The sequence below is a fragment of the Danio aesculapii genome, chromosome 1 (assembly GCF_903798145.1).
Source record: "Danio aesculapii chromosome 1, fDanAes4.1, whole genome shotgun sequence".
In the NCBI taxonomy this organism is placed as follows: Eukaryota; Metazoa; Chordata; class Actinopteri; order Cypriniformes; family Danionidae; genus Danio; species Danio aesculapii.
The window spans coordinates 1,520,532-1,545,752 of record NC_079435.1 but is presented as its reverse complement, the minus strand read 5'-3'; the positions used below and the strand labels follow the sequence as shown (position 1 = coordinate 1,545,752).

At 37.8% G+C, this 25,221-nt stretch overlaps 3 protein-coding genes across 3 annotated transcripts; all 3 read left to right on the top strand.

The window, feature by feature from the left end:
- Positions 1 to 370: 370 nt before the first annotated feature.
- Positions 371 to 12,885, top strand: LOC130222145 (protein NLRC3-like). Its single transcript, XM_056454775.1, has 8 exons — positions 371 to 455; positions 2,724 to 2,894; positions 5,263 to 5,385; positions 5,503 to 7,353; positions 7,432 to 7,605; positions 7,693 to 7,866; positions 9,731 to 9,777; positions 10,147 to 12,885. Exons 2-8 carry the CDS (start codon positions 2,737 to 2,739, stop codon positions 10,686 to 10,688), a joined length of 3,069 nt encoding a protein of 1,022 aa, XP_056310750.1. The 5' UTR covers positions 371 to 455; positions 2,724 to 2,736; the 3' UTR covers positions 10,689 to 12,885.
- Positions 12,886 to 13,686: 801 nt separating this feature from the next.
- On the top strand, positions 13,687 to 15,497 carry LOC130230706 (stonustoxin subunit beta-like). The gene is made up of 2 exons (XM_056460267.1): positions 13,687 to 13,726; positions 14,902 to 15,497. The coding sequence occupies exons 1-2, from the start codon at positions 13,687 to 13,689 to the stop codon at positions 15,495 to 15,497; spliced, it is 636 nt and encodes a 211-aa protein (XP_056316242.1).
- A 1,830-nt stretch (positions 15,498 to 17,327) lies between these two features.
- On the top strand, positions 17,328 to 25,031 carry LOC130222507 (protein NLRC3-like). Its single transcript, XM_056455074.1, has 8 exons — positions 17,328 to 17,407; positions 18,345 to 18,515; positions 19,369 to 19,491; positions 19,627 to 21,486; positions 21,567 to 21,740; positions 21,845 to 22,018; positions 23,485 to 23,531; positions 23,983 to 25,031. The coding sequence occupies exons 2-8, from the start codon at positions 18,370 to 18,372 to the stop codon at positions 24,510 to 24,512; spliced, it is 3,054 nt and encodes a 1,017-aa protein (XP_056311049.1). The 5' UTR covers positions 17,328 to 17,407; positions 18,345 to 18,369; the 3' UTR covers positions 24,513 to 25,031.
- The last annotated feature ends 190 nt before the right edge of the window (positions 25,032 to 25,221 follow it).

Sequence of the window (25,221 nt, the reverse complement as noted above, 5' to 3'; positions counted from 1 at the left end):
CGCTATAGGGGAATTGGGTAAGCTAAATTGTCTGTAGTGTATGAGTGTATGTTTCCCAGTACTGGGTTGCAGCTGGAAGGGCATCCGCTGTGTAAAACGTGCTGGATAAGTAGGGCGACCCCCTATGAATAAAGGAACTAAGCTGAAGGAAAATGAATTAATGAAATTTCTTATAATCATGAAGAGAAGTGTACACTGAGTGAACAGTCAAAAACAGATGTATGGAGTTTTTCATATGCGTTTGTTGTAAATAAATAATGTAGATTTGAGTTATGCAGTGCTGTTCAACAGCTTGGTTTGTTGCAGTGTAGTAGGTTAGTTTGATTTGCATATCCTGCTTAAAAATGAGGATGACACACCTAAACCAAGTGAAAGAGAAAAGGGTAGAGACAGACATTCTGTTGCTTTACACGTATTATTACCCTCAGTCAACTTGAACGGACACACGATTTAAGGTATGTTCAAATAGCCTATTATTTATGTAACCAGATAAAAGTGTGCTGATGCTTTATTTCTTGTCTTTTGATGGGATTTAAAATGTGAATCATAACCTTAGTTATTCCTTAGTGTAAACTAAATCAAAGTGGCTTGATTGTGAACTGTGATTGTGAAAGTGTTGTCGCTCAACATGTTTATATAATGTTTTTATCTCACTCTCTTTGTTTTATATTGAAAATGTAAAGTACGAGTACTGTCATATAGAACAATTCTAAGGAATAAGGTTTATCTTTACCATTTTATGTAGCCTTTCATGCACTGTATAGACTTTAGAACTTAAGCTCCAATATTGTAAATATATAAAGAAATGTATTTTCTATACAAATAAAATGTATTTATTTTTTGTCTTTATTTTTAGACGTTATCTCTGAGTTTTTTTTGCATTTGTTACGTTTTATTTCAATATAAATAATTGATTTAAATAATGATGGCCATTAATGTTTGCAATGACCAGAAGAAGATTGGAGTGCCCTGCTGAAAAATCTAGCTTAAACCAGCCTAGGCTGGTTGGTTGGTTTTAGATGGTTGACTAGCCTGGTTTTAGAGGGGTTTTGGCTATTTCCAGCCATTTCCAGCCTGCTCAGGCTGGTAAATGACCAGCTAAAACCAGCTAAAATCATCTTGAGCCACCTGGTTTAAGCTGGACAAAGCTGGTTTTGGTTGGGCTCCCAGCCTGGCTAGGCTGGTCAAGCTGGTTTTAGCTGGTCATTTTCCACCCTGACCAGCTAAGACCAGGCTGGAAATAGCTGGAAACCAGCCTGGAAATGGCCAAAACCCCTCTAAAACCAGGCTGGTCAGCCAGCTAAAACCAGCCAACCAGCCTAGGCTGGTTTAAGCTGTTTTTTTTCAGTAGGGTGGACAGCTTCTTTTACAGTATTTTGTTAAATATAAAACACTTAAAAGGAGAAAAACGGTACAGTATAATCAATTAAAAAGAAAAGAGCAGGGATTTAAAAATCCTCAACAAACCAACCATTTTGGTGCAAATGTGTTCTAAATTAAATTAATCAGAAATCATTTTATTAATTATAATAACTATTATTATACAACCCCAAATGAGAAAAGGTTGGAACCATATGGAAAATACTAATAAAAAATAAAAAAGTGTTTTCTAAATTTATTTTAACTTTGATTTCATTGCAGACAAAACAACAGACATTATTGAATGTGTTATTATTTTGATTTTGGTTCTTGCAATCAGCTGTATCAGTAAAGCATTTACTACTTTGTAATGTTGTCATTCCTCTTCACAACCCTTAAATATGTTTAGAGACTGAAAGATCCTCTTCCTCCTCAGCAGGACTCTGTAATGTGTGCAGAATGTGGTTTAGCATTGTCTTGTTAAAATATGCATGGGCGTCCCTGGAGAAGAAGGCAGCACATTGTGCATCTCTCTGTACTTTTCAGCATTAATGGAGCATCACAGAAGTGCAGGTTACTTTGCCAAGGGCACGGACACAACCCCATACCATGACAGACCCTGGCTTCTGGACATGTTGCTGGTAACAGTCTGGATGATCCTTTTCTTCTTTGGTGCAGAGCACACAGAGTCTATTTCTCCCAAATCAATACCTGATTATACAGATTCATCAGACCACAGTACACGTTTTCACTGGGTGATGGTCCATCCCAGATGCTTCAGAGCCCAGATAAGTCAACAGAGATTCTGGACACTGTTAACATAGGGCTTCCTTTTGGCACAGTACAGTTTTAACTCCGTATTGTGGTGCTTATGGTTTGCCAAAGTAGTCCTGGAGATTACCCGGAGATCACGGTTGTTCAGCTTTAGGCTTGTGCTCTTGTCCTTTAAGCAGTGAAACTCCTCCAGATTCCTTCAATCTTTTATTGATGTTCTGCACTGTTGAAGGTGAAATATACAAATGTCTTCCTCTCTTTCTCTGAGGAACATTGTTTTTAAACATTTTCTCAAATATTTGTTGGCAAACTGCTGATCCTCAGCCTATCTTTGCTCCTAAAGAACTAGACCTTTCTTGGAAGCAAGTACATTTGGAAAGCATTACCTTTTTTTTATTTGCGTTTTCCACACCGTCTCAACCTTTTCTGATTTGGGGTTTTATCAACCTGTTAAAGTGTCCTTGTTAATATGGGGATGTAATTATTAAACTCTGAACTGTCATTCACATTAACTTGTACCATTGTACCAAGAGAACTCTTGTGTTTCCGAATATATAATGTCTGAAATCAGTGTCTCAATATTCTTTCAGTAAATGAGAGAAGATGAACTCTAAAATGGGTCAAAAGAGGAGTGAAGATAAGGATTCTGCCTCTGAAATGAGTTCTGCATCTGGATTCAACTGTGTCTCTCTGAAGAGTGATCGGTCCATGGATAAACCTCCTCCTGCCCTCGGTGATGCATCAGTGACCTCTGACCTCAGGTAGTTTGAAGTAATTTTTTTGTCAGAGAATGGAAAAAATACAGTGATATGAAAAACGGGTTCATCAGGCCTGGGTGTGACTAGAAAAATGTAAGTCTCTGGTATGATAACACTTTTACACACCCACACACACACATACATGTATGTGTATGTGTATATGTATATGTATATATATATATATATATATATATATATATATATATATATATATATATATATATATACAGTTGAAGTCAGAATTATAAGCCCCCTTGAATTATTAGGCCCCCCCTGCTTATTTTTCCCCCCAATTACTGTTTAACGGAGAGCAGATTTCTTCAACACATTTCTAATCATAATAGTTTTAATAACTCATCTCTAATAACTGATTTATTTTCTCTTTGTCATGATGACAGTAAATAATATTAGACTAGATATTCTTCAAGACACTTCTATTCAGCTTAAAGTGTCATTTAAAGGCTTAACTAGGTTATTAGGGTAACTAGGCAGGTTAGGGTAATTAGGCAAGTTATTGTATAACGATGGTTTGTTCTGTAGACTGGGAAAAATATATAGCTTAAAGGGGCTAATAATATTGACCTTAAAATGGTGTTTAAAACAATTAAAAACTGCTTTTAATCTAGTCTAAATAAACAAATAAGACTTTCTCCAGAAGACAAAATATTATCAGACATACTGTGAACATTTCCTGAATCTGTTAAACATCATTTCGGAAATATTAAAAAAAAAATTCAAAGGGGGGCTAGTAATTCTGATTTTAACTATATATATATATATATATATATATATATATATATATATATATATATATATATATATATATATATATATATATATATATATATATGTATGTATATATATATATATGAATATATGTATGTATATGTGTGTGTGTGTGTGTGTGTTTGATATTATATAGAAATTAATATTTAATATCATTTTCAGGTAATGATTTAATAACTCACTTATAATGTTTGCATGCTTCATTAGATTCATCATTTTTAAGGATTAATGAAGTGACACATTTAGATGATTGTTTGTCGTCACCTAAATGTGTAACAATGTTCTTTCTAAAACCTTAAAAATGTTGACTTAGGTAAGTCCTAATTTTAACTAATTAAGTCATAAGTTGTTATGTATCTCATGTAATTAAGTATCTTTTCAAAATTTCAACTTCTAATATTAATTTAGTAAAAATTTAGACGTTTTATCCCATAGTTACAGCAAGAAAGTTGCTGGTTTGAGCCCCGGCTGGGTCAGTGGGTGTTTCTGTGTGGAGTTTGCATGTTCTCCCCGTGTTGGCGTGGGTTTCCTCCGGGTGCTCCGGTTTCAGTCTAAACACATGCGCTATAGGGGAATTGATTAACTGAATTGGCTGTAGTGTATGAGTGTTTCCCAGTGATGGGTTGCGGCTGGAAGGGCATGCACTGTATAAAACATGTGCTGGATAAGTTGGTGGTTCATTTTGCTGTGGCGACCCCTGATTAATAAAGGGACTAAGCCAAAGAGACGCTTGTGCTGTGTCTGTTGTTAATGCTGCAAAATAGAACAAACAACTGTCAATCCTGCCATTGCTTATGCATTCACGCTTATGATGGTCATATTGTCCTTAATGTGCGCTCTTGTATCTCTTTTTATTTATTTTGATGTTAGGAGGAGTAATATTTACATATGTGGTTTCAACAACCAGACGCATTTAGACCTGTCTAGTTTTATATCCATCTCTAATGTGTTTCAGAGGGCATTTACACCTGTACATATCATTATTATATAGATATTCCATCAGGGAAAAAAAACGATGAAGTGACCAGGTGTAAACAGCCCCTTAGCTTTGTTGAACATGGTGTGAAAAGACAAACAGCTTGTCATTGGCAATTTTCTCAACCCAGTCTTGTCTTTTAGACCTGTTACACCCCATTCACACAAGGTGTCAGCTTCAATGCTTCCTATTCACTTTGAATGGGTGACGTCAGGCATTGCCGAACTGCATTGTGGATCCATCGGGGCCTATGTGGTGTTGCTCACTGCAGAAGTTGGGACTTTCTTAACTTTTCAAGCTCCGACGGAAGCATCAGCCAATCAGATAGCTGTATGCAAATACACCAGCTCAGACAGTAGCCGATTGCTGACTAATTTCATTGGCTGACGCTGCTATGAAGATGGCGTCAGTTCCAACTTAAGACACTCCCTCTGACATTTTACTGTATTTATTTATTAGGTTTTGGGAATGTTGACTGTGAAGTACAAGTTAGCGATTTTGTTCCCCCTTTAAAGATGAATCATGTGTAAAAGGTTGTTTGTTTAGAAAATATTTGGGATGTCAGATGCCTGGGATAAATCTAAAATGCTGTTTTATTTCTTTCGTCAGTGTAATCAGGAGGAAGAGACCGCGATCAGTATCTCCAAAACCCAGTGGTGTTTCTCTGCAGAGTGACAATTCTATGAATTTTCCTCCACTACTGAGTAATGAACCAGTGACCTCTGACCCTCAGTAAGTATAATATTTCTTACAAACTGTAGGACAACTCAGATTAATAAACGATTTAAAACCATAAACACTTAATACACTTCAAAATATTTACTAATTTAAAATTCCTCCTTCTTTAAGGAGGAAAAAGATGCGTGAGCTGATCACACCAGGGCCATACTCAACAACCAACTATCAGATTCCCACTATACAGGACAATACTGAAGCACACACACTAAAGACTGGAAACCTGCAGAGAGTCAAAGACCAGCACAAAACCAGCATGAAGAACAAATATGAGAGATTATTTGAGGGAATCAAACTCCAGGAGAATCAAACCCTCCTGAACCGGATCTACACCCAGCTGTACATCATAGAGGGAGAGAGTGAAGGAGTGAATGAAGAACATGAGGTTTTACAGATGGAGAAAACAGCCAGAACAAAACACTCACAACACACTCCAATCTACTGCAATGACATCTTTAAAGAGGAGAAAGAGCAAATCAAGACTGTTCTTACTAAAGGCATCGCTGGAATCGGAAAAACCGTCTCTGTGCAGAAGTTCATTCTGGACTGGGCCGAGGGAAAAGCCAATCAGGATGTAGATTTCATGTTTGTGCTTCCATTTCGAGAGCTGAACTTGATCAGAGATCATCAGTACAGTCTTCACAGACTTCTGCTGGACTTTCATCCTGAACTTGAAGATCTGGAGCCCAAGATTTATGAGGAGTGTAAAGTTGTGTTCATCTTTGATGGTCTGGATGAAAGCAGAATCACACTGATGTTTTCAGACGCTCAGAAAGTTTGTGATGTGACTGAGACTTCATCAGTGGCTGTGTTGATGTCAAAGCTGATGAAAGGAGAGCTGCTTCCCTCTGCTCTCATCTGGATCACCTCCAGACCAGCAGCAGCCAGTCAGATCCCCTCCAAATACATCAAGCGTCTGACAGAAATTCAGGGATTCACTGAGCCTCAGAAGGAGGAATATTTCAGGAAGAGAATCAGTGAGCAGCATCAAGCCAGCAGAATCATCTCACACATCAGAAGAGCAAGAAGCCTCCACATCATGTGCCACATACCCGTCTTCTGCTGGATCTCATCCACTGTGCTTCAGAAGCTCCTGGAAGAAGATCTGAGTGCAGAAATCCCTCAAACTCTGACTGAAATGTACATCCATTTCCTGCTGATTCAGATCAACATGAGGAATCAGAAGTATGAAGAGAGAGATCCAGAGAAACTCCTGCAGTCCAACAGAGAAGTGATTGTCAAACTTGCTGAAGTGGCTTTCAAACAGCTGATGAAGGGCAATGTGATGTTCTATGAAGAGGACCTGATTGAGAGCAGCATAGACGTAACATATGCCTCAGTGTATTCTGGAATTTGCACTGAGATTTTAAGGGAGGAATCTGTGATTTATCAGAGGAAAGTCTACAGCTTCATCCATCTGAGCGTTCAGGAGTTTCTCGCTGCTTTCTATGTGTTTTACTCCCACAAAAGCAACACCACAGAGGCATGTTTAGATTCACTTCATGATTTACAGAGAAGAGCAGTAGATAAAGCCACTGAGAGTGAGAATGGTCGTCTGGATCTGTTCCTGCGGTTCCTGCTGGGCGTCTCACTGGAGTCCAATCAGAGACTCTTACAGGATCTACTGACACACACAGAGAAGAGCTCAGAGAGCATCAGGAGAAGCACACAGTACATTAAAGAGAAGATCAGAGATGGACATGGACTCTCCACTGAAAGATCCATCAATCTGTTCCTCTGTCTGCTGGAAGTGAAAGATCAGACTCTGTCCAGAGAGATTCAGGAGTTTGTGAAATCAGACAAACAGTCAGAGAAGAAACTCTCTCCTGCTCACTGCTCAACAATCGCCTACATGCTTCAGATGTCAGAGGAGGTGATGGATGAGCTGGAGCTCCAGAAATACAACACATCAGATGAGGGCAGAAGAAGACTGATACCAGCCGTCAGCAACTGCAGAAGAGCTCTGTAAGTGTTTAATTGTTACTTTTTTTTCTAATGTAATTGTAGCTTATTTTAAATTATTTTGTTCTGCTCTTCTTTCAGTCTTGCTGGCTGTAATCTCTCTGCTCAGGAGTGTAAAATTGTGTCATCAGTTCTTCAATCCTCAAACTGTGTCCTGAGAGAGCTGGACCTGAGTAACAATGACCTGCAGGATTCAGGAGTCAAGCTGCTCTCTGATGGACTGAAGAGTCCAAACTGTCAGCTGGAGATACTGAGGTTTGAGTTTCATATTGTGTCATGAACATTTCATGCTTCAGTTTTAGTACTGTTTTTAAAATTGAACCCCAGTGTGGTTCTCTGCAGGTTGTCTGGCTGTATGGTGACAGAGGAAGGCTGTGGTTTTGTGTCTTCAGCTCTGAGTTCAAACCCCTCACACCTGAGAGAGCTGGATCTGAGCTACAATCACCCAGGACAATCCGGAGTCCAGCTGCTCAAACACAAACTGGAGGATCCACACTATACACTGCAGAAACTCAAGTATGAATCTCAACTAAACTAAACTAAAGTAAACTACTCAACTCAAACATGTGTGTCTGTAGTTTTCAAGTAATCCTAGAGAAGCAAAATATTCTGTGGAATAATTTCAATGGGTGATTATTATAGTGTAGCAGTACAATTCAGTACATCTATAATTAGAATTTAATGCTTTCTGTGAACAAAGATATGCGGTCTGGAGTAGGGATGATAAGAAAATTAAAACATGTGAATGCATAAAATGTGCATTAAGATCTTTGGTGTTTTAAGAGGTGGCTGATACATAATGATGATGATGATGTAACTGTAGGGGTTTGTCTTTGTTAACTTGTATGTGAATTAGCTTATACTTTGTTAACTTCCTATGTGGAAAGAATAAACAAAGAACCTCAACATCAGTGAGACCTGTCATTTGACATGACTTTACAGATGATGGTTAGTTCTGTAATGCCGCGTTTCAGCAACAGTCTATTGTGGGAATTAAAGCAGTGAGATGACCCATTCTGACCTCAAAGCATTCCATTTCCATGCCTGTTTAGCACTAATTCTTCTATGAGAGTTTATTAATCCTGACAGTATCATTTTAAATCACAACAGGTTAAAAACAAACACTGTATGGTTATACAATCACTGTGCACTTTATTAGGTATGCCTTACTAGTACTGGGATGGACCACCTTTAGCCTTAATCCTTCATGGCATAGGTTCAACAAGGTACTGGAAATATTCCTCAGAGATTTTGCTCCATATTGACATGATAGCATCACGCAGTTGCTGCAGATTTGTCGGCTGCACATCCATGATGCCAGTCTCCCGTTCCACCACATCCCAAAGGTGCTCTATTGGATTGAAATCTGGTGACTGTGGAGGCCATTTGAGTACAGTGTACTCATTGTCTTGTTCAAGAAACCAGTCTGAGATGATTGGAGCTTTATGTCATGGTGTGTTATCCTGCTGGAAGTAGTCATCAGAAGATGGAGACACTTTGGTCATAAAGGGATGGACATGGTCAGCAACAATACTCAGGTAGGCTGTGGGGTTGATATGATTCTCAAGTGGTACTAATGGACCCAAAGTGTGCCAAGAGAATATCCCCCACACCATTACACCACCACCATCAGCCTGAACTGTTGATACAAGGCAGGATGGATCCATGCTTTTATGTTGTTGACACCAAGTTCCGACCCGACCATCCGAATGTGGCAGCAGAAATGGAGACTCATCAGACCAGGAAACGTTTCTCCAATCTTCTATTGTCCAGTTTTGGTGAGCCTGTGTGAATTGTAGCCTCAGTTTCCTGTTCTTAGCTGACAGGAGCGGCACCCGGTGTGGTCTTCTGCTGCTGTAGCCCATCCGCCTCAAGGTTGGACGTGTTGTGTGTTCAGAGATGCTCTTCTGCAGACCTCGGTTGTAACAAGTTCTTATTTTCGTTACTGTTGCCTTTCTATAAGCTGGAACCAGTCTGGCCATTCCCCTCTGACCTCTGGCATGAACAAGGCATTTGCGCCCACAGAACTGTCGCTCACTGGATATTTCCTCTTTTTCATTCTCTGTAAACCCTAGAGATGGTTGTGCATGAAAATCCCAGTAGATCAGCAATTTCTGAAATACTCAGAGCAGCCCATACCAACGACCTAAAACCATGCCATGTTCAAAGTCACTTAAATCCCCTAGCCTCCTCATTCTGATGCTCGCTTTGAACTGTAGCAGATCGTCTTGATTGTCTGATTAGAAATGTTCGTTAATGAGCAGTTGGACAGGGGAACATAATAAAGTGGCCAGTGAGTGTATATGTTTCTACTACTGAAAAAACGTTTTGCTACTAATAATGCTGTTAAAGATTCTTTGCTGTTTGTGTCCCCATTTAGTTTAGAGAGTGGAGGAGATTTCAGAATCACATCAGGATTGAGAAAATGTAAGTCAAAAACACATGCATACTTTTGCATTTCCGTCATTGGTTTCTGATGCAGTACTTCTAAATGTGCTTCAAAATGTAACACAGGGCAAAATAGAAACATAGTTGTTCTAACTCGCCTTACTTTTAGCACAACCACCACTGAGAAGAAGAATGACGAAAGAAGAAAAAAATGTTGGCATAGAGCACATAAACTAAATTGAATTTCAGCAGAACCAGAGACACACACCGTCTATAATGCTTATGTAAAATGTTAAGCTTACCATTGATTCCCTATGCAATTCCTTTTCAGAGAACCATTTTGTCTGTGTTAAATAAGGCTGATAGAAACTTAGCTGTACTGACCTGTTTTCACCTTTTTGTGTTCAGATGCTTGTCATCTCTCACTGGATCCAAATACTACACATAGTCGTCTCGTCTTGTCTGAAGGGAACAGAAGAACAACACGTGGGAAAGATCATCAAATTTATCCTGATCATCCAGAGAGATTTGAACACTATGAGCAGGTTCTGTGTAGAGAGACTCTGACTGGACGCTGTTACTGGGAGGCTGAATGGAGCGGCTGGGGTCATGTTGCATTGTCTTATAAAGGAATCAGCAGGAAAGGAGGAAGCGATTGTCGGTTTGGACTCAATGATAAATCCTGGAGTCTCTATTGTTGTGACGATAGTTACACTTTTTGGCACAATAATAAGAGCACAAACGTCCCCACTCCTTCATCTCATACTAATAGAGTAGGAGTGTATGTTGACGTGCCGTCCGGTTCTATGTCTTTCTACAGTGTCTCTGACACACACTCTCTCACACACTTACACACATTCAACACCACATTCACTGAAGACCTCTATGCTGGATTCAGAGTTTATTATGATTCTTCAGTGATTCTACATTTTAAAGACATGAAGAAGTAGAAACAAATAAATGTTTGTATAGAGCAGTAGTTCTTAGCATGTTCAATTCAATGGGTAACATGCAAAACATGATTAATTAATTTAATAACCCTACACCCTTCTGGAATAACTGAAAACACTGCAAACAGTGCTATAGTGCAAATACATTTTTAATGTGCAGTATGTAGGATTGACCTAGTGGTTGAAGTAGGTATTGCAGTCCAAATTCAAAGTATTGGAGAGAGTTTTTTTCACTCGGCCCCTCCAACACCACAGGTTACTAGGTTGACAACACAAACATGATCGAGCATGCCTGACAGTCAATTCTTACATTGTAAGCTGCTCAGCTAATGTTTACATTTGTAAGATTTGAATTGTTTGCTAAATAAAAAACACCTCATGTGGATTTGTATAACTGAATCTCATTTTGGAGACTTCTACTGTCTTCTGGAGGTGTGCATTTTCGGCAGCGTCTGCGTACATTAATACAGCGTTCATGACTGAAATGTAATACGGTGCGTTTTCCACCAAGGCAACCCAGGATGCTTAAAGGTGCTGTATTTTTGACTGCAAGTTGCAAGGTGCAAGTTTTTGACTCTTCTAAAGCATAAAAACACCATAACATGTTTGCAGATATTTCAGAAACATGCTCAGTGAACATTCTTTATCTGGAAAACAATGCTGAAGTCAGATATTCTGCTTTTAACATGTGTTTTCTGTGCCTGAACGTTGTCTTTGTTTTGGTCATTTTAACCTGCCCAATGCCAGTTTAGCCAATTATATTTCAGCACCCCGGGTTGTCTTGGTGGAAAACTGCATATTTCATTCATTCAGTCATTCATTCATTTATTCAATCATTCATTCATTCATTCAGAAAGGCTCTGAAAGCATGCATCCGTGATCGAAATGTGACCTCCGGTGGACAGTAACAGACTCCAAAATGAGACAGATTCAGTTCCACATGAGGTTATTAATTAGCAAATAATATAAATATTAGGAGCAGAAACATTATGTGAGCAGGTTACATTGTAATCTCGTGTCCTAACAACATGCTGCATGAAGAGAAACTCAATGATAAGCAATTTGACTGTTTGCACCAGACGAAACACGACAGAAATGTAAACACAGCCATTCAGATGCACAGAATAGTGCACTCACTCACTCACAAAATGGGAAGGTTTATAATCTAATGAATACATATTAACCCTCTTTATCATTATTAAATGTAGATGCTGAATCACTCATGTGTTTAGTTCTGAAGTTTAATTTCAGAGACAGTTTATTTTATTGTCCAGATCTGAGCTGAACTATCTGCTGCAGCTTTCAGTAGTATGGCAACAAATGTCATGTAAAATGGCATTCAGACTCACATTATGAGCATTTAACACTGAATAAAGGACATGAGCTGTACCTGAGCTGATCATTGTCATAGTTTGTTCAACTGTGAGAAATAGAAGCCGATTCTAATATATCAATTCGAGGTGTTCAAAACATCCTATTAATATGGAGAATATTCCTTCTATCACGTGTTGTTGCTTTTAGTTAGAACATGGTTTAAATGACTCCCTCCTGTCCTCAATCTGGCAACCTGCGCTCGTGTTTGTTTTGATACAGGAGTGCAATACCTTGTTCAACCACTAGGTGTCAAACTTACACACTGCACCATTAAATATAATTGAGTAAACTGGCAGTTAGCTGGTTATAGAGATCAAATGAAACCAGATAATCAATTTATTTTCCAGAATATTTTTCTTCTGCATCTACACTGGTTTTGTATGCTATAGCACCACTTAATTTTCTCTCTCTTTGGTGCTAGTGCAACGATTTATTTGACTTATTTCTTGTGAGGTTTTGTTGTAAGATTTTATTGCTAGTCAGACTATTTTCATAGAAATGTTTAGCTAACACTTTTTGTAAGCAATTAATACTATTTTATTCAATTTCTACATAGATGTCTTAAAGTAAATAAGAAGTTATTGTCTAAATCTGACAGAACATGTGCCTGCAGCAGTTAAATTAACTTGTAAACATCAGATCAGATTAAAATATCTCTTTTTAACAACACTGCAGAAAACAATTGTCTTAGATCAAGAAGGGATCTTGAGGGACCAGTCTAAAAATGATGTATGAAATAAGTTTCTTATGTAATTTCTGTTCTTATTCCCATCGCAGTGAAGCTGTACATGTTTGTTGTGAATAAATGTTAATGTAGTTGTGAGCACAGCAGTGTTGTTGAACTTGTCATGATGCTCTGCGCCACCAGAGGGAGCAGTTCAGTTTTCCTTGCATATCTTGTTTCAAACTAAAGACATACCTTAACATTGGTAAAAGTGAAAGTGTAGAAGACGACATTCCTCAGCTTTACACCAATTATTACCCTCAGTAAACATGAACGGGCATACATTTTGAGGTAAGTTTAAATAATCTATACTTACTCGTCATATAAAATATGATTTTTTTTTTCATTTTTGTTTTGGGATTTAAAAGGTAAGTCATACGCTTAGTTCATCCCAGGCGCGTTGTTAGACTTCAAGCTCTACTGGGGCACAGCCCCCTCTCCAAAATAAATAAATAAGTAAAAAAATAAATTAATTAATTATATATATATAAACAATATTATTGTTATTATACAATTATTATTCTAAATAAATAACAGAAATGAATCCTAAATGTAATTGGGAAACAATCTAAAGACACAACTGGAGTGATGCTAAGATAACTTAAGAAATCTTTTGCATAAATATTAATTTTATTACAATGAAACTCTATAGACAACTCTATAAAATACAAAAAAGATGTTTATAGAATTATCAGTTGTGTGTCGTCTTAGACCCGACTCATGGCAGAGAATTAGGTTTATTAAGTCTTACCTCCCTGACTCATCATCCCTCCTTTTTGCTTCATACAAAAAAAATCACCACCATATTATTTAAACTTTGTTTTGTCGACTTGCAAAACTCACCGCGTGCCGACAACCTCCATATAAAAGACTGTTACGCCGGCTAATTTATTGGCGTGCATGTTCACTACCGGGACTTACATCGGTAGCAGAGCAGCAGGTCAGCGTCAAGCAGGAGCAGTGCATGAGGCGCGTGGGCATGTTTTTTTTTTCTGCGCACATGCTCTGTTTGCTTTTTGATTAAACTACATTGCTTTCATCAGCGTTGGTTCGGTTGCACATAAAGAAGAACGGCTTTATTCTGGGATTACCACTCTTAATAAATGCACTTGCATATAAAGTAAATCGTATCTCAAAGCATTTACTGGGGCACTGGTGATTTTTACTGGGGCACGTGCCCCAGTAATGGGGTCTAGCGACACCCCTGAGTTCTTCCCTATGCAAACTAATCTAAATGACGTGAGTATTTACGTTCGATATGTTTATGTATTTTTTTTTATCCCACTCTCTGTTTTATGTTAAAACTGAAGTATTTAATGCGTTTTAAAACAAAAAGATCCCAATATATATACTATTTGGGCTAAACAATATAGGTTTTACTGTAGGTCACATTTTGTGTTACAACGCATTTTGTGTTAAATATATGATATATGAATGATCAAATTCGAAACAGAAGGAATGTTGTACATATACACAAACCATATACTGTAAAAAACAGGCTCGAGCACATTACAGCGATCTTAATGAATCTGTTGATGTTGATTCTGATGTAGGAGACATTGAACTTGTCATGATGATTGACATGAATTCTGCTGTGGTAGGCCTAAATTGTTGAAATGCGTTCAAATGATGACTACTTTTAAACTACAATAAAGATTTTAAACTGATAAAGGATACTTGTAATATATATTATGAACTAAACCGAAGGAAAATGAATGACTTTCAGAATGTTGCTGTTGGTTATTTAGATTTGATAATTTTTTTAAGAGAAATGATGATGATGATGATAGCAATACTACTACTACTACTACTACTACTACTACTACTAATAATAATAATAATAAAGAAAACAAAAACTTCTTCTGTGATGTCTTCATCATTTCTTTTTTTTTAGTACGTTATCTCTATTAGTATGTTTTGGTATGTGACCGTGTTTGTTTGTTACATGACCAAAACAGGTTGTTGTGAATGGACAGCTTTTTTTTTTTTTACAAAGACAGACGAAAAACACAGAATATATAGCTTTAATGATTTGTGGCCCAACACAAATAACCATTTAGCAAAAACTGGTTCTAAATATAAATATTATAGTACTTACAAACTTCTTGTGTTCAGATGCCTGTTTCCTCACACTGGATCCAAACACAGCACACACTCAACTCATCCTGTCTAATGGAAACAAAACAGCATGTGTGACAGATCTTCAGCTGTATCCTGATCATCCAGACAGGTTTGAGTTCTGTGAGCAGGTTCTGTGTAAAGAGACTCTGACTGGACGCTGTTACTGGGAGGCTGAATGGAGCGGTTTGGTTCATGTAGCAGTGGCTTATAAGAGCATTGAGAGAAAAGGTGGGAGTGACTGCAGGTTTGGACTCAATGATAAATCCTGGAATATTTACTGTGGTGATTCAAATTACTCTGTCTGGCACAATAGTAAGAGCACAAACATTCCTTGCTCTTTACCCTCTAATAGAGTAGGAGTGTATGTGGACGTGTCGTCCGGCTCTCTGTCCTTCTACAGTGTCTCTGACACACACACACTCATACACACATTCAACACCACATTCACTGAAGATCTCTATGCTGGATTTTTGGTTTATCCTGACTCCTCTGTGTCAGAGTTAACGTCCTCCTGTGAGGAACCACACACACACATCAATGTAAAGACAAAACATAAGTATTTGTGGCTGAATATAATGAACTGTAACTAGTTAAGTTTGAACTGTACAGTTAGAAGTATAAGTAATGCTAACTAGTTATTGCATATTTATATCTCAGTTGCAAATGTGGCTGTAAATGCAGATATGTGTGTAAAAGATCAGCTATGTGAATATAATATAAACTATTTTTATGAGATATAAATCCAGACTAAGGGACAGACCATTATATATAATATAGAAAGATAATTCTGAAAAATAAATTTGCTCTTTGTATTTTTTTTGCATAACTTCAGTTCATCTTGCCATTGGTCAGGTTATCAGACATACTACTGATATGAATGAGTAACTGCATCATTCCAGATGGTTGAACTTACCACTCAAGGACATTCACTGTGTTGTTGTGAAGCCGCTCCATTGATATTTTGGCGGTGTGCTTTGGGTCATTGTCCTGCTGGAAGATGAAGCGTCGCCCCAGTCTGAGGTCAAGAGCACTCTGAAGCAGGTCTTCATTCAGGATGTCTCTGTACATTGCTGCATTCATCTTTCCCTCTATCCTGACTAGTCTTCCAGTTCCTGCTGCTGAAAAACATCCCCACAGCATGATGCTGCCACCACCATGCTTCACTGTAGGGATGCTATTAGCCTGGTGATGAGCGCTGCCTGGTTTTCTCCTAACGTAATGCCTGGCGTTCACTCCAAAGAGTTCAGTTTGAGTCTCATCAGAGCAGAGAGTTTAGTTTCTGATGGTCTGAGAGTCCTTCAGATGCCTTTTGGCAAATTCCAGGTCGGGAGTGTCTTCCGTCTGGCCACTCTACCATACAGGCCTGATTGGTGGATTGCTGCACAGATAGTTGTCCTTCTGTAAGGTTCTCCTCTCTCCACAGAAGAACGCTGGAGCTCAGACAGAGTGACCACCAGCAGAAATGTTTCTGTAACTGTCCCCAAGCCTTGTGCCTTAAGCACAAGCTTATGCACTGTCAACCCTGGGCCCTTATATAGACAGGTGTATGCCTTTTCAGATCATGTCCAATCAGCTGAATTGAGCACAGGTGAACTCCAATGAAGCTGCTGAAACATCTCAAGAATGATCAGAGGAAACAGAATGTACCTGAGCTCAATTTAGAACTTCACGACAAAGCCTGTGAATACTGATGTACATCTGATCTATCAGATTTTTTTTATTTAATAAATTTGCAATAATTTCCAAAACTCTTTCTTCACATTGTCATTATGGGGGATTGTGTGTAGAATTTAATCAATTTTATATTTTCATATTTGGGAACAAGCGGGATATGTAAACACGCACCCTATATTTTTCTGTAATGGTATAATTTCTAGGCATAGGTGTACTAGCCCCCTGCCTTGCCCCTGCCTTACCGAGAGTATCAATAATCCCAGCAGATGTAGCGGCTGCTTTTTATAGAGGGACAGTAACCATATTTCTCAAGCAGCTTTTGAAGGTAGCACAAATGATTCAGCCAAAATTGTACTTTTAAGTAACCCTCATGATTTGACAAGTATGCACCGAAAGTTGACCATCAGTTTTGTTATGGAAGGCAGGTGCTCTAACGAGGACACTAAACAATGCAGACTCCTAGGAAAGTTTATATATAGCACATTTCATTCACAATAGTAATTCAAAGTGGTTTACATAAACAAGAATAAACAAAAGAAGCTGTATGCCTTCTAGTAAAAACCGAGCGAAACATCCTTGAGAGGAAATGCAAAAACCCACCGAGTTTTTTTTTTTTCACCCATTATCACGTCTTTTCCGGGTCTCTGTAAAGTGTGAACCTGTGACGGTGCTCTGCGCCACTAGAGGGAGCAGTTTAGTTTGATTTCAGTCTGTTTAAAAAAAACGGCACACCTCAACCAGGTGAAGTGAAAGAGAAAGGGTAGACATTCCGTGTCTTGACATGTATTATTAACCTCGGTGAACATGAACGGACACACATTTTGAGGTAAGTTCCAACAGCCGATTCTTCATGTAACCACGTCAGATAAAATGTGCTGATGCTTTATTTCTTGTCTTTTTATTAGATTTAAAATGCGTATCATATCTGTGTAGTTATTCCTTGGTGCAATCTAAATCAAAATGGCGGAAGTGTTGTCGCTCGACATGTTTATATAATGTGTTTTTATCCCGCTCTCTTTGTTTTATATTAAAAACATCATGAATTACCTATAGCGTATTTATTATAGAACAATTCCAAGGTAACAGTTATGTGTTTTACCTTTTACCATTTTGTGTGGCTTTTCATGCACAGTATCACGGACTAGCTCTATTATTGTAAATATATAAAGAAATGTATTTTCCATATTTAAAATGTGTTTTCTGTATGTATAATGCTGCTTTAACATTCTTGTAATTAAGTTTTAATCACTTTTTTTATATGTAATAATAATAATGATAATAAACAGTAATTAAAAAACCTTCCACGATTCATTAATATACATGTATTTTAGTGCACATTATCTGTTGAGTTTTTTTATTTTTTTAATTTTTTTGCATATGTGACCCTGATTTTTTTTTGCTTCAATTTAAATAAAATTATTGATGTCCGTTTGCGGTTCATGAAAAATACCCCTCAACAATCTAAATTAAACTTTAATTAGAAATCAGTTTTATTTTTAATTTTTATTATTAGAATTATTATTATTATTATTATTATTATTGTTATTATTATTATTATTATTATTATTATTATTATTATTATTATTATTATTATATTAACCTTTTAAAATGTCCTTGTTAATATGGGGTTGGCAATTATTAAACTGTAGCGTCATTCACATTAAGTTGTATCATTGTGCCAAGAGATCTCTAGTGTTTCCAATTTAAAGAAATTAGTTTTTTCAAAGATAATGTCTAAAATCAGTGTCTCAATATTCTTTCAGGAAAGAAGAAAAGGTGAACGGTAAAATGAGTCAAAAGATGAGAGAAGATGAGGACTCCGCTTCTGAAATGAGTTCTGCATCTCATGGATCAAGCTCTGTGTTTGTAAAGAGTGATCAGTCTATGGTGTATCCTCCTGCCTTCAATGATGAATTGGTGACCTCTGACCTCAGGTAAGACACTGGTCTTTTCACGAGTCCCCCCCCCCCCCAATATTTGCCTTTGTAAATAAACAAAATGGTATATGTTTTCCATTCTTTTCATGGAGATGGGCTACAAATGTGTGCTCTGTCTGTTTTAATACTGCAAAATCGAACAAACATCTCATACTGTCAGCTGTGTCCTGACGGTCATATTGTCCATAACATGTGCGCTCTTGCATTTTTAATTTTTTATTTTGGGAGGAGTAAAATTTACATATGTAATTTCAACAACCAGATGCATTTAGACCTGTCTAATTTTATTTCTGCCTCAAATGTGTTTCAGAGGGCATTTACACCTGTACATATCATTACTGGATAGCTATCCCAAAAACTAGGGCCTAATCACTAGCGTTATTCAACCCCGTATTCCCTTTTATGCCTGTTAGTAGCCGCATCATGTTTAAATATGATGTCACTGCTTATATAAATTAAGAGTGTGAAGTGAGTGACACTTAGCATCTGGTTAAGATTCAATGTTTTAGTCATAAATCTTGGTGAACATACTATATAATTATAACACATTAGAGATTTCTGTCAATCTGATGATGACTGGGCCAAATTTTATTTATTATCCATCTGAGTAATAAATGCATTCTAAAAATAATTTAATTCATTATTTAAATTAGCTTTAATTTAAGCTTGTGTAAGACATTTGTACAGTATTATTTATTAGGTTTTGGGGATGTGGGCTTTTAAAGGAGGAACGTAATCATTAACTTGTACTTCAAAGATGAAAGATGTGCAATAGGTCATTTGTTTGGCAGATATTTGGGAAACCAAATGCTTAGATGTGTCTAAAATGCTGTTTTATTTCTTTTGTCAGTGTAATCAGGAGGAAGAGACCGAGATCAGAGTCTTCAGAACCCAGCTGTGTTTCTCTGAAGAGTGAAAGATCTATGGATTTACATAATACATTCAGTGATGAACCAGAGACCTCTGACCCTCAGTTAGTATGACTTTGTATAATATTTCTTACATACTGTAGGACAACAGTATATTTAAAAACAATTCACACTTAATACATTTCAAATATTCACAAATATAAAATGGTGTAAAAATGTTGCTTTTTTACTTCTTAAAGGAGGAAAAAGATACATAAACTTATTATATCAGTGCCTTACTCTACATCCAACTATCAGACTCACATTATACAGGACAATACTGAAGCACACACACTAGAGACTGGAGACCTACAGAGAGTCAAAGACCAGCACAAAACCAGCATGAAGAACAGATATGAGAGATTATTTGAGGGAAATAATAAACTCCAAGAGAACCAAACCCTCCTGAACCGGATCTACACCCAGCTGTACATCATAGAGGGAGAGAGTGAAGGAGTGAATGAAGAACATGAGGTTTTACAGATGGAGAAAACAGCCAGAACAAAACACTCACAACACACTCCAATCTACTGCAATGACATCTTTAAAGAGGAGAAAGAGCAAATCAAGACTGTTCTTACTAAAGGCATCGCTGGAATCGGAAAAACCGTCTCTGTGCAGAAGTTCATTCTGGACTGGGCCGAGGGAAAAGCCAATCAGGATGTAGATTTCATGTTTGTGCTTCCATTTCGAGAGCTGAACTTGATCAGAGATCATCAGTACAGTCTTCACAGACTTCTGCTGGACTTTCATCCTGAACTTGAAGATCTGGAGCCCAAGATTTATGAGGAGTGTAAAGTTGTGTTCATCTTTGATGGTCTGGATGAAAGCAGAATCACACTGATGTTTTCAGACGCTCAGAAAGTTTGTGATGTGACTGAGACTTCATCAGTGGCTGTGTTGATGTCAAAGCTGATGAAAGGAGAGCTGCTTCCCTCTGCTCTCATCTGGATCACCTCCAGACCAGCAGCAGCCAATCAGATCCCCTCCAAATACATCAAGCGTCTGACAGAAATTCAGGGATTCACTGAGCCTCAGAAGGAGGAATATTTCAGGAAGAGAATCAGTGAGCAGCATCAAGCCAGCAGAATCATCTCACACATCAGAAGAGCAAGAAGCCTCCACATCATGTGCCACATACCCGTCTTCTGCTGGATCTCATCCACTGTGCTTCAGAAGCTCCTGGAAGAAGATCTGAGTGCAGAAATCCCTCAAACTCTGACTGAAATGTACATCCACTTCCTGCTGATTCAGATCAACATGAGGAATCAGAAGTATGAAGAGAGAGATCCAGAGAAACTCCTGCAGTCCAACAGAGAAGTGATTGTCAAACTTGCTGAAGTGGCTTTCAAACAGCTGATGAAGGGCAATGTGATGTTCTATGAGGAGGACCTGATTGAGAGCGGCATAGACGTCTCTGACGCCTCAGTGTATTCTGGGATTTGCACTGAGATCTTTAAGGAGGAATCTGTGATTCATCAGAGGAAAGTCTACAGCTTCATCCATCTGAGTGTTCAGGAGTTTCTGGCTGCTTTCTATGTGTTTTACTACCATGTAAATACAATTATGGATGAGCTGAGAAATCTTGCCTCAATAGAAAACCTGCATAAAGGTGCTGTAGATGAAGCCATTAAAAGTGAGAATGGTCATCTGGATCTGTTCCTGCGGTTCCTGCTGGGCGTCTCACTGGAGTCCAATCAGAGACTCTTACAGGATCTACTGACACACACAGAGAAGAGCTCAGAGAGCATCAGGAGAAGCACACAGTACATTAAAGAGAAGATCAGAGATGGACATGGACTCTCCACTGAAAGATCCATCAATCTGTTCCTCTGTCTGCTGGAAGTGAAAGATCAGACTCTGTCCAGAGAGATTCAGGAGTTTGTGAAATCAGACAAACAGTCAGAGAAGAAACTCTCTCCTGCTCACTGCTCAACAATCGCCTACATGCTTCAGATGTCAGAGGAGGTGCTGGATGAGCTGGAGCTCCAGAAATACAACACATCAGATGAGGGCAGAAGAAGACTGATACCAGCCGTCAGCAACTGCACAAGAGCTCTGTGAGTGTTTAATCTGATGTTAGTATTAATAATAGTTTTTGGGTGGAATTGTTTTATTTTGTGTTTTCCTCTTCTTTCAGTCTTGCTGGCTGTAATTTCTCTGCTCAGGATTGTGAAATTGTGTCGTCAGTTCTTCAATCCTCAAACTGTGTCCTGAGAGAGCTGGACCTGAGTAACAATGACCTGCAGGATTCAGGAGTGAAGCTGCTCTCTGATGGACTGAAGAGTCCAAACTGTCGACTGGAGATACTGAGGTGTGTAGTAATATCTGTCAGTGTCTAATATCTTGAGGAGTATCATAAGGTGAGTCATGTTTGTGTGTGTCTGTAGATAATGTGACTTTTTTATGTCTCTGCAGGTTGTCTGGCTGTATGGTGACAGAGGAAGGCTGTGGTTTTGTGTCTTCAGCTCTGAGTTTAAACCCCTCACACCTGAGAGAGCTGGATCTGAGCTACAATCACCCAGGACAATCAGGAGTCCAGCTGCTCAAACACACACTGGAGGATCCACACTACACACTGCAGAAACTCAAGTATGTAACTTAACTCAATTCAATTAAACTGCTTGTTAAAACAATCAACACATTTGCCTTTATTTATTAGCTAAATACTGAGAGTGTTTATTGTGTTTGTAGTTCTGCTCGACAGAAACTCTATTAGAGCTGGGTCAGTTACTGCTGCTGTAATTATTTAAAAGGATGATTGTCATATTGTAAAATTCATTAAGTGTATAATTATAATTTATTGAATAAAAATGACACATTTAAATGCAAAAAATTTGCATTCGAATTTCCGATGTGTTAAGAGGTGTGTGAGACATGATGTTGGCATAACCAACATGGATTGTCTTAACTTATGCTGCATTTCAAACAACTCTGACAGCCCATTCACATGGGGCATCAGCGTCAACGCTTCTCATTCACTTTGAATGGTTGACGTTAGGCATTGCCAAACTGCACTGTGGATCCGTTGGCACCGCTTAAGTGGCATTGCTCGCTGCAGAAGTTGGGACTTTCTCAACTTTTCAAACGCAGATGGAAGCGTCAGCCAATCAGATCGCTGTATGCAAATACTCCAGCTCAGACAGTGGCCTATTGCTGACTAATTTCATTGGCTGACGCTGCTATGACAATCGCATCAGCCCACAACTTCACAACGGTCAAGCGTTGATGCTGAAGCCCCGTGTGAATCAGACGTGAATTGGTTTTTGAATCTAATGCTTTCAGCGGCAGAGAGGATTAACCTAACTGGTAGACAAGGTGTGCCACAATCAAACCGGAAAACCAATCAAAAGCATCAGAACAGCACCACTTTAATAAATGGCTTAAGCAGAAGGCATCGTGCATATCAAAAACAGGAAAAGCAACAGATTAATATTATTCAACATTTTTAAATGTAACCCCATTTGTAATCTTTAACATTTTCTAATAACAAATAACTGTATTTTAATTTCACATTTTTCTTCAGTAACTGTAACAAATTACTGTTGTGTTTATCTTGTAATTAAATTTTGTAATGCTGTTGCATGTAACTAGAGAATAAAGTACATAATTTAAGACTGTCTTTGTATCTGGTGCAAATTCCTGTAACTTCAGAGACACAAATATTAGTAAATCACTTGACAAATGCCTAGGGTCAGGAGCAAAAATAATTGTCCATGTGTTTTCAGGACTAATTCTTCTCTACATGTTTAGTAAATTCCTATAGTACTGTTTTAATGCCAAAAGGATAGTATATTATGATAGCAAAAAGTGTTAGGAAGTCTGATCCTATGTCTCTGACCACAACCCTGAGCCACCAGCTGGAAACCCTGACTTGCACTGCTCATTGAAATACAGATGTCAGATGGTGTTACAACCTCAAGGCTAATGTATTAAAAGCTACTAAACTCAACATTTTAATTTTCAGCTTTAATTTTTCTTCTTCAAAAATAGTATGGTTATATCTACTACTGCAAAACCATGTTGTACTATTTAACATTGTTTTTGTTTCCATTTAGTTTGGAAAGTGGAGGAGACTTCAGGATCACATTAGGATTGAGAAAATGTAAGTCACACAGACTACTCCATAGGATACACTGTAACTTACAAATATTCCATAGGTTTGCATTATTTACATGGAACGTTTTGTTTTGTACACGGAAAGTAAAAATAAAAAAACTTATTCTATATGAGTGCAATATCCTTATAAGTTACCTGCTCCAGTAATACCTGTGTCATACCTATATATAAATTTGGGTCCTATAATTTAACACACAAACACTGTGACCACAAATGATTTACTACATTAGAATTTAAATGGTAAATATGCTACCATGTCATTATATGTATTTACTTTATAAATTGTTGCAACTTTACAAAAAATGTTTTTTTTTGTTAGGCAATTTAAGGGTTTATTCCCTCGGAATTGTGCCTTTCCATCACGTGATTCAATGCAGTACTTCAAAATGTGCATTAACACAGGTCAAAATAGAAACTCTGGCTGTTTTTGTGTTCAGATGCCTGTTTTCTCACACTGGATCCAAACACTGCACACAGTCATCTGATCTTGTCTGAAGGGAAAAAAAGAACAACACATATGAAAGATCTTCAGTCGTATCCTGATCATCCAGACAGATTCGAGCACCACGAGCAGGTTCTAAGTAAACAGACCCTAACTGGACGCTGTTACTGGGAAGTTGAATGGAGTGGATCGACCTATATAGCAGTGGCCTACAGAGGAAACTGCAGGAAAGGAGGAAGCGACTGTCGGTTTGGACTCAATGAAAACTCCTGGAGTCTCTATTGTTGTGAGAATATTTACATTGTCTGGCACAATAATAAGAGCACAAACATCCCAACTCCTTTATCTCATACTGATAGAGTAGGAGTGTATGTGGACGTGTCGTCCGGCTCTCTGTCTTTCTACAGTGTTTCTGACACACACTCTCTCACACACTTACACACAATCAACACCACATTCACTGAAGACCTCTATGCTGGATTCAGAGTTTATCCTGAATCTGCAGTGTCTTTGTGCCAGATTTAAAACACACACACGCACACACACAAACACACACACACACACACGCACACACACACACACACACACACACACACACACACACACACACACACACACACACACATAAAGGACATGGAGCACAAGCCCAACTGACAAGACCTGTTTTAACACATTTTAATAGTTTTTTATTAATTGTATTTTTTTTTTGTTTTATTTTTTATACTTGTTTCTTTATTATAATTGATGTAAAACACATTACCATGAATTGTGCTATGTAAACAAACTTGCCTTGCCTTATATTTGCAGAAGACTTTTATTTTAGAGACTTTTATTTTAAGTGCATTGGCTTCAGACGTGTGACTGGTGACACAGAAAAATTACACTGGTGGATAAAAGCTTTTTGTCATTAATTGCACATTGTTTGAAATAGTTAATAGAGAAACTGTTAAATCACTTATTTGTTATCTGTATTATTCTTATTCAAATTCAATATTTTGCAACACATTTTGTTTTAATATTTTAGTTTTCACACAGTCTGACATTATTATCTTGACATTTATTATCTAAAACTGTCTTTTAAAGTAATGAATTTATTCTGTTCAATTTCAACATAGACATATACAGTTCTTATAATATAAATATATTTGTATTTTTGTACTTGTGTAAAATGTCATCAGCTAATGTAAATGTGTGCTTTCATTCAAAATAAAATACAAATATTTAGTAATACGAC